At 40.0% G+C, this 16,073-nt stretch overlaps 1 protein-coding gene across 2 annotated transcripts in view; it reads left to right on the top strand.

Annotated features, from left to right (window-relative positions):
- LOC120029311 (dnaJ homolog subfamily C member 7-like) overlaps nt 1-12,921 on the top strand; it is a 61,316-nt gene extending 48,395 nt beyond the window's left edge. Inside the window, exons 12-14 of one of the 2 annotated variants that reach the window (XM_038974531.1) lie at nt 1,259-1,411; nt 6,977-7,051; nt 11,984-12,921. In XM_038974531.1, the coding sequence (XP_038830459.1) occupies nt 1,259-1,411; nt 6,977-7,051; nt 11,984-12,021 (266 nt within the window). In that variant the 3' untranslated portion in view covers nt 12,022-12,921. The remainder of the gene's footprint in view (nt 1-1,258; nt 1,412-6,976; nt 7,052-11,983) is intronic. The other variant, XM_038974532.1, reaches the window with a different exon arrangement.
- The last annotated feature ends 3,152 nt before the right edge of the window (nt 12,922-16,073 follow it).

Genomic DNA, 16,073 nt, shown 5'->3' on the forward strand with positions numbered 1-16,073 from the left:
ACAAAGTGCTCATTGAAACAATTCAGCGTTTCAGTTTTGTCATGTATAGCAACAGAGTCCTTCAAAACACATGACGGTAATTCATTAACATTACTGTTACCAGACATAGACTGGTAACAGACATAGACTGGTAACATAGACTGGTAAAAATGCTCCAATAAATATTTAAAATGAGCAAGGGGGACGAGTCAAGTTTAATCTGCAGGCTATTCCACAGGCAAGGAGCGTAACAGGAAAAGGCAGCCATACCCAACTCTGTGGAAATTGCATGGGTGTAATCCATGCTTGAGACCTGGTTTTAGGAATTCTAATTCTAATGTTGATGAGTGATGATAAATAAGAAGGTAGCTTATTCAGAAGCGCTTTATAGACAAACACGAGAGCATGTTGTTCTCGTCTCACGGACAGCGAAGTCCAACCCACATTATGATATAAAACACAGTGGTGAGTTCTGTAGCTAACACCCGTAATAAACCTAAGTGCGCAATGATAAGTAGCATCCAGCGATTTAAGTGTTGATGCCGTAGCATGCATGTAAATAATATCCCCATAATCTATAACAGACATAAAAGTAGCTTGCACAATTTGTATTTTATTTGTAGAGGACAAGCATGTCCTGTTTCTATAGAGGAAGCCTAGCTTGATTTTTAGCCGTTTACAAAGTTCATCAATATGCATTTTAAAAGACAGTTTATCATCCAACCATATCCCTAAGTATTTATATGCAGAGACCTGATTAATTCGAGAACCATCTAAGCTCGTAAATCCAAGTGTATTTTCAACCAACTTTTTTAACCTAATTTAAAAATCATAAAATGTGTTTTCTTTACATTTAAAACAAGTTTCAGCTGTATAAAAGATATTTGTAATATCTTAAAATCTGTCTCCAATAGTGATAATGCTTGGTCAGCCGTTGAAGTGATAGACTACATGACAGTGTCATCAGCATATGAATGAATTTGACACATCTCATCACCGATAGTGTTTATGTAGAGAGTGAACAGTAATGGACCAAGTATAGAACCTTGTGGGATATAGACTCCCGCATTGAGAGGCACAGGGTCAGCTGCAGTGCAGTGCCCTTGGATGGAGAGCAGTTGTGCCTTGCTTAAGGGCATAATTGCAGGAGGTGATATAAGGGATCAGAGAGCAGCCTTTTCCATTTTCATTTTTGTGTCTCTGGGGAATACCAGCTGCAATGCAACAGTCAAGTAAAGCGTTCTAATTTTCAAACTAATGTTTTCTATTTGCCGGTCAGACCGTCACAGTGCGGCCACGCCAGAGGTACAGAAGGAGGAGGAGAAGAAATTTAAAGAAATGGGCGAGGCCTTCACTGTGCTCTCTGACCCCAAGAAGAAGACTCGCTATGACTGCGGCCATGACCTGGAGGAGGACAGCAATAATATGGGGGGTCAGTAACACCAATCTAAACTCAGCAAAAAAAGAAACGTCCTCACTGTCAACTGCGTTTATTTTCAGCAAACTTAACATGTGTAAATATTTGTATGAACATAAGATTCAACAACTGAGACAAACTGAACTAGTTCCACAGACATGTGACTAACAGAAATTGAATAATGTGTCCCTGAACAAAGGGGGGGTCAAAATCAAAAGTAAGTCAGTATCTGCTGTGGCCACCAGCTGCATTAAGTACTGCAGTGCGTCTCCTCCTCATGGACTGCACCAGATTTGCCAGTTATTGCTGTGAGATGTTAACCAACTCTTCCACCAAGGCACCTACAAGTTCCCAGACATTTCTGGGGGGAATGGCCCTAGCCCTCACCCTCTGATCCAACAGGTCCCAGATGTGCTCAATGGGATTGAGATCCGGGCTCTTCGCTGGCCATGGCAGAACACTGACATTCCTGTCAGGAAATCCCGCACAGAACAAGCAGTATAGCTGGTGGCATTGTCATGCTGGAGCGTCATGTCAGGATGAGCCTGCAGGAAGGGTATCACATGAGGGAGGAGGATGTCTTCCCTGTAACGCACAGCGTTGAGATTGCCTGCAATGACAACAAGCTTAGTCCGATGATGCTGTGACACACCGCCCCAGACCATGACGGACCCTCCACCTCCGAATCGATCCCGCTCCAGAGTACAGGCCTCAGTGTAATTCCTTCGACGATAAACGCGAATCCGACCATCACCCCTGGTGAGACAAGACCGCGAAGAGCACTTTTTGCCAGTCCTATCTGGTCCAGCGATGGTGGGTTTGTGCCCATAGGCAACGTTGTTGTCAGTGATGTCTGGTGAGGACCTGCCTTACAACAGGCCTACAAGCCCTCAGTCCAGCCTCTCTCAGCCTATTGTGGACAGTTTGAGCACTGATGGAGGGATTGTTCGTTCCTGGTGTAATTCGGGCAGTTGTTGCAGGTGTTGTTACACGTGGTCTCCCGCTGCGAGGACGATCAGCTGTCCGTCCTGCCTCCCTGTAGCGCTGTCTTAGGCGTCTCACAGTACAGACATTGCAATTTATTGCCCTGGCCACATCTGCAGTCCTCATGCCTCCTTGCAGCATGCCTAAGGTACGTTCACGCAGATGAGCAGGGACCCTGGGCATCTTTCTTTTGGTGTTTTTCAGAGTCAGTAGAAAGGCCTCTTTAGTGTCCTAAATTTTCATAACTGTGACCATAATTGCCTACCGTCTGTAAGCTGTTAGTGTCTTAACGAACGTTCCACAGGTGCATGTTCATTAATTGTTTGGTTAATTGAACAAGCATGGGAAACAGTGCTTAACTTCACTAGGGTAGGGGGCAGCATTTGGAATTTTGGATGAAATGCATGCCCAAATTAAACTGCCTGCTTCTCGGGCCCAAAAGATATGATATGCATATAACTGGTAGATTTGGATAGAAAACACTAAAGTTTCCAAAACTGTTGAAATAGTGTCTGTGAGTATAACAGAACTGATTTGGCAGGCGAAAACCTGAGAGAAATCCATTCAGGAAGTAGTTTTTTTTTTTTTTTTTTTTTAGTTTTCTATTCAATGCCATTACAGTATCCATTGACTTAGGACTCAAATTGCAGTTTCTATGCCTTCCACTAGATGTCAACAGTCTTTAGAAATTGTTTCAGGCTTGTATTCTGAAAAATGAAGAAGTAAGAGCAGTCGGAATGAGTGGACCCTAAAGTGTCACAGAGCTTTTTCATGTGCGAGACCGAGAGTGCCTTTCTCGTTTACCTTTTAAATTGACGACGTTATTGTCCGGTTGAAATATTATCGATTTATTTAGGCTAAAAACAACCGGAGGATTGAATATAAACATCGTTTGACATGTTTCTATGAACTTTACAGATACAATTCTGATTTTTTTTGTCTGCCTGCTTTGACTGCGTTTGAGCCCGTGGATTACTGAAGAAAACGCGCAAACAAAACGGAGGTTTTTGGATATAAAGAGACTTTATCGAACAAAAGGAACATTCATTGAGTAAATGAATGTCTGCTGAGTGCAACCATATGAAGATCATCAAAGGTAAGGGATTAATTTTACTTGTGTAACTGTTCTACTTGGCTGGTTACTGTTTGTAATGACTTGGGCTATGTTCTCAAAGGTAAGGTATGCTTTCGCCGTAAAGCATTTTTTAAATCTGACACCGTGGTTGGATTCACAAGAAGTTAATCTTTAAACCTATGTAAAATATGATTTGTTTTCTGAATTTATATGAGTATTTCTGTATTTGAATTTGGCGCCCAGCAGTTTCACTGGCTGTTGAAGAGATGGGACTCTACCGTCTCACGTGCCCAAGAGAGGTTAAACCCTTTACAATGAAGATCTGTAAAGTTATTTGGATTTTTACGAGTTTGTTTGAAAGACAGGGTCCTGAAAAAGGGACGTTTCTTTTGCTGAGTTTAGAATCAGATTGCATTATCCTAGCCTTAAACACTACCCCATAACCACTGATTTAGGATTATATTTCTTTACCCCAAATCCTAGCCCTAACCATTTCGCTTTTCCTAGCGACAGGTCTGGGATCAGATCTCATCCCCCTTAACCTCGTCTACCAACCGGCTCTATCTCTTTTGACCCGTCTGGTTTCACAGCACTTCAGAAAGGGACTTGAATGGAGCCTATGGCAGGAATGTGAAAAAATGCCACTGGATCTCTTAATCCATCACCATCTAGCATAAACTTTAGAACCTCCCCTCTACATTGTGTTTTTCAAAGCGCTAGCAGTGCAAGTGGTTTAGGCTAAACAAGGAAGTGAGTTCGGAAAGTATGCATATCTGAACTAGTTTTCACATATAAACTTTATATGCCCAAACTCACAATCAATTGGGCTTCCTAAAAACAATATGGTCGCTGTGATTGAACATTTATTTTTATTGGTGAATTTCTGCCTTTAAAAAAATCCCGTCTAATACAGCTGTAGCCGACTTGATCTTATCCCACGCCCCTTTCAAGTCCCACTTTGTTGCATGGTGTTTCTTGGCTCTATTGATTTTTTTTTGTTTTTTAACACCTTTTTCCCCAATTTCGTGACATCCATTTGGTAGTTAGTCTTGTCCCATCGCTGCAACTCCCGTACGGACTCTGGAGGGGCGAAGGTCGAGAGCCATGCGTCCTCCTACCCTGCCAAGCCGCACTGCTTATTGACACACTACTCGCTTAACCCGAAAGCCAGCCTCACCAATGTGTTGGAGGAAACACCGTACAACTGGCGAACGAAGTCAGCGTGCATGCGCCCGGGCCTTCACAATGCGTAGCTAGAGCACGATGGGACAAGGACATCCCGGCTGGCCAAACCCTCCCCTAACCCGGACGATGCTGGGCCAATTGTGCACCACTTCATGCGTCTCCCAGTCACGGCTGACTGCGACACAGCCTGGGATCGAACCCGGGTCTGTAGTGACACGCCTCTAGCATTGCGATGCAGTACTTTAGACCGCCACTCAGGAGGCCGTTTCCTGGCTCTAAATGCGGTATCATTTGAGCCTGGGGACGAGGTTACATCCCCCTCAAACCTCACATTAAACACTACCCAAACACTTCCCCAACCCAAAGATCTCCACTATGGGTCAAAAGTTTTAGAACACATACTCATTCAAGGGTTTTTCTTTATTTTTACTATTTTCTTTTTCAAAACTATGAAATAACACATGGAATCATGTAGTAACCAAAAAAGTGTTAAACAAATCAAAATATATTTTATATTTGGGATTCTTCAAAATAGCCACCCTTTGCCTTGATGACAACTTTGCACACTCTTGGCATTCTCTCAACCAGCTTCATGAAGTAGTCACCTGGAATGTGTTTAAATTCACAGCGGTGCATTGTTAGAAGTTAATTTCTTTCCTTAATGCGTTTGAGCCAATCAGTTGTGTTGTGACAAGGTATGGGAGGTATACAAAAGATAGCCCTTTTTGGTGAAAGACCAAGTCCATATTACGGCAAGAACAGCTCAAATAAGCAAAGACAGTCCATTACTTTAAGACATGAAGGTAAGTCAATACGGACAATTTCAGCTGCAAAAACCATCAAGCGCTATGATGAAACTGGCTCTCATGAGGACCGCCACAGGAAAGGAAGACCCAGAGTTACCTCTGCTGCAGAGGATAAGTTAATTAAAGTTGCCAGCTTCAGAAATTGCAGAGTTCAAGTAACAGGCACATCTCAACATCAACTTTTTTTTTTTTAACATTTTATTTCACCTTTATTTAACCAGGTCGGCAAGTTGAACAAGTTCTCATTTACAATTGCGACCTGTTCAGAGCAGACTGTGTATCAGGCCTTCATGATCAAATTGCTGCAAAGAAACCACTACTAAAGGACACCAATGAGAAGAATAGACTTGCTTGGGCCAAAAAACACAAGCAACGGACATTAGACTGGTGGATATTTGTCCTTTGGTCTGGAGTCCAAACTGGAGATTTTTGTTTCCAACCGGGTGAACGGATGATCTCTGAATGTGTATTTCCCACCGTAAAGCATGGAGGAGGTTGTGTTATGGTGTGGGGGTGCTTTGCTGTTGACATTGTCTGTGATTTATTTAGAATTCAAGACGCACTTAACCAGCATGGCTACCACAGCATTCTGCAGTGATATGCCATCCCATCTGGTTTGCGCTTAGTCCCACTATCATCTGTTTTTCAACAGGACAATGGCCCAACACACCTCCAGGCTGTGTAAGGGCTATTTGACCAAGAAGGAGAGTGATGGAGTGCTACATCAGATGACCTGGCCTCCATAATCCCCCGACCTCAACCAAATTGAGATGGTTTGGAATGAGTTGGACCGCAGAGTGAAGGAAAAGCAGCCAACAAGTGCTCAGCATATGTGGGAACTCCTTCAAGACTGTTGGAAAAGCATTCCAGGTGAAGCTGGTTGAGAGAATGCCAAGACTGTGCAAAGCTGTCATCAAAGCAAAGGGTGGCTATTTGAAGAATCTCAAACATAAAATATGTTTTGATTTGTTTAACACTTATTTTGGTTACTACATGATTCCATATGTGTTATTTCCAAGTTTGGATGTCGTCACTATTATTCTACAATGTAGAAAATAGTCTAAATAAAGAAATACCCTTGAATGAGTAGGTGTTCTAAAATATTTGACCAGTAGTGTAGTTTAAGATTACCTTACCCTCAATGCTAGTCTGAAACATAACATTAGCATTAAACCATTACCCCTTCACTACACCTAACCACATGTCTAGGGTCAGATTACCTTACCCTGGGTCCTAACCATAACCACTGAGGGGACAAATGCAACACTGGCCATTGATCAGCGTCGGCTTCCTCACTCGCTCACGGTCAAGAGTAAAAATGTAATTCTAGGAGAATGGCATATCTCTGAAAAATATACAAATGTGATCGAATTGTGCGAGAAACAGAGTTGCCAATTTTAAACGTCTATTCCCAGTGCAGCCTTTAATACAAAAAAGGTTTGTTTTGATGTGTGGATGTAACTGAATTGGGGGGGAGAATTAATATCGCACGTTGACACTATTTGACTCATTGCTGTTGTTTCTCTGCAGATTTCAATGCCAACAACATCTTCAAGACTTTCTTTGGAGGCCCAGCAGGAGGATTCAGTTTTGAATCCAATCAAAGTATGTAGTAACACTGCTGTGACAATGACACTTTTTTACCTTTTAATTTTTACACAGGTTATTCAGACCCCTTGATTTAAAAAAAAAAAAAAAATACATTTTGTTACGTTACAGCCTTATTCTAAAATGTATTAAATACCTCAATGATAAACCAAAAACAGGTTTCTATAAATTTTTGCAAATGTATTCAAAATAACATACGGAAATATCACATGCATAAGTATTCAGACCCTTTACTTAGTACTTTGTTGAAGCACCTTTGGCAGCGATTACAACCTCGAGTATTTGGTATGATGCTACAAGCTTGTCACACCTGTATTTGGGGAGTTTCTCCCGTTCTCTGCAGATCCTCTCAAGCTCTGTCAGGTTGGATGGGGAGCGTCGCTGGACAGCTATTTTCAGATCTCTCCAGAGATTCTCGATCGGGTTCAGGTCTGGGCTCTGGCTGGGCTACATTCAGAGACTTGTCCAGAAGCCACTCCTGCCTTTTCTTGGCTGTGTGCTTAGGGTCATTGTCCTGTTGGCAGGTGAACCTTCGCCCCAGTCTGAGGTCCTAAGCGCTCTGGAGCTGTTTTTTTTTATCAAGGATCTCTCTGTACTTTGCTCCTTTCATCTTTCCCTCGATCCTGACTAGTCTGCCAGTCCCTGCCACTGAGAAACATCCCCACAGCATGATGCTGCCACCACCATGCTTTACCATAGGGTTGGTGGGAGGTTTCCTCCAGACGTGACGCTTGGCATTCAGGCCAAAGAGTTCAATCTTAGTTTCATCAGACCAGAGAATCTTGTTTCTCATGGTCTGAGATTCCTTTAGGTGCCTTTTTGCAAACTCCAATTGGGCTGTCATGTTCCTTTTGCTGAGGAGTGGCGTCTGTCTGGCCACTATACCATAAAGGCCTGATTTGGTGGAGTGTTGTTGGAAGGTTCTCTTTTCTCCACAGAGGAACTCTGAAGCTCGGTCAGAGTGACCATCGGGTTCTTGGTCACCTCCCTGACCAATGCCCTTCTACCCCGATTGCTCAGTTCGGCTGGGCAGTCATGTCTAGGAAGAGTCTTGGTGGTTCCAAACTTCTTCCATTTAAGAATGATGGAGGCCACTGTGTTCTTGTGGACCTTCAATGCTGCAGAAATGTTTTGGTACCCTTCCCCAGATCTGTGCCTCGACACAATCCTGTCTCGGAGCTCTATGGGAAATTCCTTTGATGTTATGGCTTTGTTTTTGTTATGTGAACTGTGGGACCTTATATACACAGGTGTGTTTGCCTTTCCAAAACATGTACAATGAATTAAATTTACAACAGGTGGACTCCATTCAAATTGTAGAAACATCTCAAGGGTAATCAAAGGAAACAGGATGCACCTGAGCTCAATTTCAAGTCTCATATTAAAGGGTCTGAATACTTATGTAAATGAAGAGTGCCTTGGTCCTCCTTTCTTTTTGATGACCAATTTACCGCTTTTACCAAAGAGCACCTTTTGTCGACCGAAATTTGCCAATATTTCGTAAAACTTGTTTTTGCTTTTTTTGTTTTTCTTTTATAATAGAATATTCTAAACATACAATATACTTGCAGTGAAGCCGCTCAACTACTACATCATGCCAGTCTTCCAACAGATTCCCATTAAGGGTCAATGCCCTGCTCAAGGGCATGTTGACCGATCTACCACCAGGCCAAAAACCGTGAACCCGAACCCTCCAAGATCCCCCCCCACAGTTCCCCAATAGCTGTCCCTCAACCATTTGAGACATCAACATTTTATTGGTGGCAAGACATCAAAATAATAATTTTAGCTGAAAAGCACGAAGTCTTGAATCTTGCATTGTTTTATATATCAACTCATACACCCTGTACCACGGAATCTGTACATCAAAAATCTCTTCAACTATTTTTCAATCTGTATGGCACAGGGTTCACCATCCTGGTCCTCAAATGAAACTGGTATAATTTCCTATTTATGCTATTTTTATTCCTCTGCCAGTTTTGATCCTTTATATTGGGCAGACAGACCAGTTCCCTACCTCCTCCCGCTGCCACCCGCCTCTATTTTTGGGGCAATGCTGTAATCAATTGGTTGTACTCTTGGATTGAGCAAGAGTACAGGTATTAAATACAGGTATTTTATCAACCAGCACATTTGAGTTCAGCCATAATATTTGTTCTATCTTTTCAGGGGGATGAAATTGTAGCCAGCTCTGCAATGCTTGTTTGAAAAATAGTTTTTTCAAAGTATCATTTTCAATTAATCAAACGAGACATGGCAATCTGCACAAAGGCAAAAAGGCAATTTTTAAACAATGGATGTGATTTTCTTAGTAATCTACTTGAGAATCATTTAGGATTCAAATAAAACTTTTGAATGAGTGAAGCTTTTAGAGAGGTTTAGTGCTTTTATATTTAATAATCTCAACCCACCCAATTCATATTCTTTATATAGATAGGCACGTTTTATTTTGTCTGGTTTAGCGTCCCAGATACAGCGAAATATTTTTTGCTCATATGATTTGAAAAACGAATTATCAGGAGTAGGCAGCGCCATATGTGAGTAAACTGAGATATGACTAAGGAGTTAATCAGGGCAATTTTTCCATAAATAGACAGGTATTTACCTCCATGGTTGCAGGATCTTGTCTATTTTTACAAGTTTTCTATCAAAATTCAGTGTGGAGAGCTTATTTATATCTTTTGTGATATGAATACCGAGTGTCTACTTCACCATCAGCCCATTTTATAGGTAAACTGCAGGGTAATGTAAAAGTTGTATTTTTTAAGGATCCGATACGTAATAATTTACACTTATCATAATTAGGTTTTAGTCCATAGAGTACAGAAAAGTTATCTAGATCTTCAATGAGATATTGCAGGGATCTAGCTTGCGGACTTAATATAAAACTTGAGTCATTGGCATACATGGACACCTTTGTTTTTAAGCCTTGGATTTCTAATCCTCTAATGTTGTTATTGGATCTGATTTTAATAGCTAGCATTATGATGGCCATAGCGAATAGATATGGTGACAGCGGACACCCTTGTTTAACTCCTCTTGACAATTCAAAACTCTCTGAGCCATTATTTACTATTTTACACCTGGGGTTGCTATACATTATTTTTACCCATTTTTTTTTTTTATAAGAGAATTACCGAAATTGAAAAAATCCAGGCGTTTTTAAATTAAATCCAGTCCTTATCAAATGCCTTTTCAAAATCTGCTATAAATACCATTCCTGTCTTAAATGTTTCATGATGTTCTATTATTTCTAGTAGTTGTCGTATATTATCTCCAATGTATCGTTCATATAAAAAACCTGTCTGATCAGGAACAATACCTGGTAAAACCTTTTTACTTCTGAGTGCTATGCATTTTGCTAATATTTTTGCATCACAACATTGAAGTGTAAGGGGCCTCCAGTTTTTTTAGATAGACTGGGTCTTTATATTTGCCATCTGGGTCTTGTTTTAATAATAGAGAAATCAGACCTTCCTGCTGAGTACATGACAGACTACCATTTCTATAGGAGTAGTTAAAGCAATCTAACAATGGAGCTTTTAGTATATCAAAAAATACTTGATATACCTCTACCGGTATGCCATCAAGCCCTGGGGTTTTTCCAGACAAAGGATTTAATAGCCTCAAAGTTCTTACTCTGTAATTTGGCCTACGCACTGACCTTTCTGTACATTTAGTTCATTTAAAAAAAAATTATATTATTTGGAAAGGATTCCTTATCATAATCTTCATTCAGTGGGAAAGGATGAGATGGAAAAGAGAAGATCTGCCTAAAATAATTAGCTTACTCTTTTTAAAATATCATTCGGAGAATCATAGATGACTTCAGTAACGAGTTTCTGCAAAATCTTTTTATTTGAGTTCCTGTATTGGAGATTCAGGAAGAATTTTGTGAATTTTTCTCCATATTCCATCCAGTTTGCTTTGTTTTTGTAATAGATTTCATTAGATCGTTCTTGAAGAAGTTCCTCAAGTTCTTTTTGTTTTTCCTCTGACTTATTTTGTATCTCTGTAGCATTGTTTTTATTGCTATCTACCTGTACTATTTGTTCATGGATTTCCCTTCTTAGTCTTGTCTCTTTAGCCAGAAACTGCTTTTTTTATTGTTGATTAATATTGAATTGAATGACCCCTGAAGGTACATTTTAAAGGTATCCCAAACAATAAGGGGATTTGCTATAAACTATATTATACTGGAAAAATTCAGTTATAAATGATTTCGTCTTAGTTAAAAATAAGTTGTCCTCCAGTAAACTTGAATAAAATTTCCAATATCCCCGTCCACGTGGAAAATCTGAGTTATGTGAATGCCAATTAGATGATCCGATCGCATTCTGTCTCCTATTAAAACTTTTTTAACCTTTGATGAAAGAGATAAGAATGTAGTCAAGCCGACTAGCTTAAGTCTCCTCCGTGTATATCTCACTAGGTCGGGCTTTTTTAGTCTCCAAATATCCACTATTTCTAATGTGTCCATAATATTTGTGATTTCCTTAAGGGCGGCACAGTGATGATAGTTTGTAGAGTGATTAAGTTTACGGTCCATTGAGGTACTTAACACTGTTTTATAGTCTCCTACCATAATGATTAGATCATTTGTTGCCTGTAAGTTGAATAAATTGGTATAAATGTTTTCGATGAAGTGTGGATCATCCTGATTTGGACCATATAGATTAATGAGCCAAATCTCCCTTCCGTCCACTTTAATATTCAAAATATTCTGTTTTTGCATTGTTATTATGGGGTATTGTATGTAAATTGATGAGGAACAGTTTTTATTTAATCCAGTTTAGAATAAGGCTGTAACGTAACAAAATGTGGAAAAACTCAAGGGGTCTGTAAACTTTCCAAATGTACTGTAATCATACACTTTGTCATGGATTTCAACACAGCAAAGTAACACATTTCTTTTTTTCCACCCTCTAGACCAAGCACCTGGAAATGTGTTTTTCCAGTTTGGCTAGAAATGAAGAATGCCATTGGGAATGCTGTAGCCCTGTGGTGGACAATATTAAGTTGGATGCACCCTCACAACCTGATTTTTATGCTCCCAATGTTTTTTGCAAAATGTTGCTTTCACATGCTAAAAAGACACTCGGTGTTGTTTTCTGAGCGAGAGAGATGGGGCTCAACATGCTTGGCATCTTCCTAAAATATTTTTGGCTGTTGCCACCACAGTTGACAATATCCTCTTCAAATTTAAACTGACAGGGCGACTTTTGGTAGGTTTAGTAACTAAGAACGTAACAAATTAAATAGTTTAAAGGTTATTTGAGAAGGGGGTTTTGGAAAAACTTGAATCCTCAGGAAATTGGCTTGATTCTCTTTTGTGAGTATTTGTCGCAAAGCATGTTTTGAAGGCGTGAAATAGGAGTCCTGTTGCCAAAATATACATTTCATTGCTTGAATGGAAAATGTTTCCTGTACCTGGAGCAAGTAGAGCTTTGTAAATGAACACATGGGAGTGCAACTCTGTTGTTAGTTTTAGTAGGTCGCATTAGTTTTTCATTCACACCACATAGAGGTCGCCCCGAAACACAAAGTTGGCATGGGAATCATTTGGCGGTAAAGCAGAAACTGACCTTAGGGCAGAGCCTAGGAACTACTTCAGTCCCATGTAGAATGAGACATGGTTTTCATTTGTTGGATTTTCCTGCAGACTCAAACTACAGTTTCATGTTAGTCTCCATTTTACTCATTAATGTATTGTGCATTTTACTGGCATGTTTTAAGTCTATTGTGCTCCTAATTTGATTTGAGATTTTGTTCAGTTCTCTTAAATGTATTTATTTATTGTATATTCAAACTGTATCCATCTCTTGATTTCTAATGTTTTCTATTAAATAGGATGTAAAAAAACAACATATCCTTGACCCACGTCCTCCTTGGGACTTAAAACGAGTCTTCTGTTATTTCTGGGTCCAAAATCAATGTATGTAAAGTTTTGACCTTAATAGATCTAATTTTCTCCATGTGGTTTTCTAGCATTGCTTTGCCCCCATAATACGATACATCCGGTTTCAACTCCCAAGTAAACATTTGAAACTTCAGCAGCCAGTTTCTAACTCTGGTCCAGGCTAAGTACATGTTCCTCTACAAACTAGTAGAGGTGTAGTGGATGGACCAGAGCTAGTCAGTCCCTCACATAAGTGTTGCCTTAGATGTTGGCTTGCGTGCAAATGTTCATTTTGTCCATCTTTTTATTGAACCTTTTATTTAACTAGGCAAGTCAGTTAAGAACAAATTCTTGTTCAGGGGCAGAATGACAGATTTGAACCTTGTCAGCTCTGGGATTTGATCTAGCAACCTTTCGATTACTGGCCCGAAGCTCTAACCACTAGGCTACCTGCCGCCCCGGTCTACACCAGACATGATCAGGACACGCAGGTTGAAATATCAAAATGAACTCTGAACTAACTATATTAATTTGGGGAGAGGTCCTAGCTAGCTAGCTCATTTGTCCTGGGATATAAACATTAGGTCCTTTTTTTTTCTGGATCTTTGTAGAATTATGGCCCATTTTAACACAAGTTTGTTCTCTTCTCTCAATCCACATTTAGAGGAAACCTAGGTGGTTTCTAGTAATCTCTCCTCCTTCAGTCTTTTTCTTATGTGGACTTTATATGGCAGTTGGCAACCAACTTTAAGATGCATTACCACCACCAACTGGACTGGAGTGGGAACCTCAGTTCATCCTTCAATCACCCATGTGGGTGTATTCTCCTGAAAACTAATGAGGAGATTAGAGAGGTGGGACTTGCAGCGCGTCACGAGTGAAACATAGAACCATCTTCTATTTTAGCGCCTGACTACTCAGATGCTCGTTGACACGCACAAGCTGTTTGGATGAAATTATTGAATAACATGTATGTGTGTACATATATGTTGCACTAAATGTTAGGCGAACCCTACAGACTGACATTGCTTTAACACAAAGGTTGAGAAACTCTTGGGTGCTAAGCAAAGTCACATTTTAATTGGCATTTTACTTTGAAGATGTTTAAATTTAAAAAGAAAAGTGGTTTCGCAGCCTTGTACGATACAAGACGAGAATTGACTTGCTGGAATTGGTTTTGCGTTCGGTTCCAGAAAAACAACATTCTCAGTTTGGCCAGTCTTGGCAATGGGATCTTGAAAGAAGATACTTGACAAAAAACGGATCCCTTTTTTTGCACCTAGAATCAGCTCTCATTGAGAGGCTTTTATTCTGCTTTTGGGGATTGTCATCATGCCTTGTATCTGTCATGAACGTTTGGTCAGTATGTCCCCTCAATCTGTGAAGCAGCCAGGTGGTAGGTTGAAAACGTGAACAGAAACACTGTACATTTTCATGATCCTAGTACCTGTGTACCATTTTATTTTTAAAGAATATGCCTCTGTACAATGTTTTGGTTGAAGGAAATAAAGATTAATCTTTTCCCATTATCTCTTTGTCCTCTTTGTTTTACATTTGAGTGGAGATATTGCTTCCACTATCTCTGATCCTACAAGTACAGTTTCAGGAAGCTAGTATTTTTTGTCAACATTACAACACTGACACAAACGGCTTTGTCAAATTACGGCAAAAAAATGTATTTTCCCCATAAATTATAAGGCTAGGATTTTCAACTAAATGTATACAGAACAAAAATATAAACTCAACATGCAACAGTTTCAAAGATTTTACTGAGGTACAGTTCATATAAGGAAATCAGTCAATTGAAATACATTAATTAGGCTGTAATCTATGGTTTTTACATGACTGGACAAGCGTGCAGCCATGGTGGGCCTGGGAGGGCATATACCCACCCACTTGGGAGCCAGGCCCAGCCAGTCAGAATGAGTTTTTTCACACAAGGGCTTTATTACAGACAGAAATGGTCCTCAGCACCCCCCTTCAGAAGATTCCGCAGGTGAAGCCGGATGTGGAGGTGCTGAAATGGTTACACGTGGTTGTGAGGCCGGTTGGACATACTGCCAAATTCTCTAAAATGTTTGAGGCAGCTTATGGTCGAGAAGTGAACGTTCAATTCCCTGGCAATAGCTTTGGTAGACATTCCTGCAGTCAGCATGACAATTGCACGCTCCCTCAATACTTGAGAGATTGTGTTGTGTGACAAAACTGCACATTTTAGAGTGGCCTTTTATTGTCCCCAGCACAGGGTGCACCTGTGTAATGATCATGCTGTTTAATCGGCTTCCCGATATGCCACACCTGTCAGTTGGATGAATTATCTTGGCAAAGGAGAAATGCTCCCTAACAGGGATGTAAAATGGGACCAACACTTTACATGTTTATATTTTTGTTCAGTATAAATGTAATTTTTCTGATAGAAACCTTGCCTAAAAAGCAGACGCTCTAAGAAGAGTTTTTGCAGCAGTGCCTAAAGTTGACAATCTAAGTGATGAATGTAAAATACATAAGGAAGAAAAGCATGAAAATGTATACCGTAAGAAGTGTGATTCTGGAGAATAGCTGGATGCTGAATTCAACATGTTTGAAATAACGAGGGGTGTGGTTGCGCTGCTCCAGGTGAGGATCAATTATGCTATATAATGTTTAAACATCTGCCTACAGAAGTTTTGGGAAAGATGAGTTTATGGAGTACAGGAGTGACACCATCAGGATGGAAATGTGCTGTGGTTTTGCCTTTTGTGAAGCCTGATAAAGATCCATCCTGTCCTGCTAGTTATAGACTTATTGCATTTACAGTACATCAAATCTCTGTAAATTAATGGAAAAGTTGATTGTTGGTAGATTGATGTATTATCTGAAACATAGGGGTCAATTAAGTCCATATCATAGTGGATTCAGAAAGGGAAGAACTACTCTTGATGCATTAGTTAAAGTTAATACTTAGGTGACCAAAGATTTGTCAATGAAGTGATGTCAATAGTGTATTTGATATTGAAAAAGCATAATATGCTTATCATATTATGATACAATGTGGTGGGAAAGTCTACTGATTAAATTGAATGAAATGCGTATTAGTGGGAGAATGTATAACTGGATTAAGGATTTCTTTGACCGAACCTT

The sequence above is a fragment of the Salvelinus namaycush genome, chromosome 35 (assembly GCF_016432855.1).
Source record: "Salvelinus namaycush isolate Seneca chromosome 35, SaNama_1.0, whole genome shotgun sequence".
In the NCBI taxonomy this organism is placed as follows: Eukaryota; Metazoa; Chordata; class Actinopteri; order Salmoniformes; family Salmonidae; genus Salvelinus; species Salvelinus namaycush.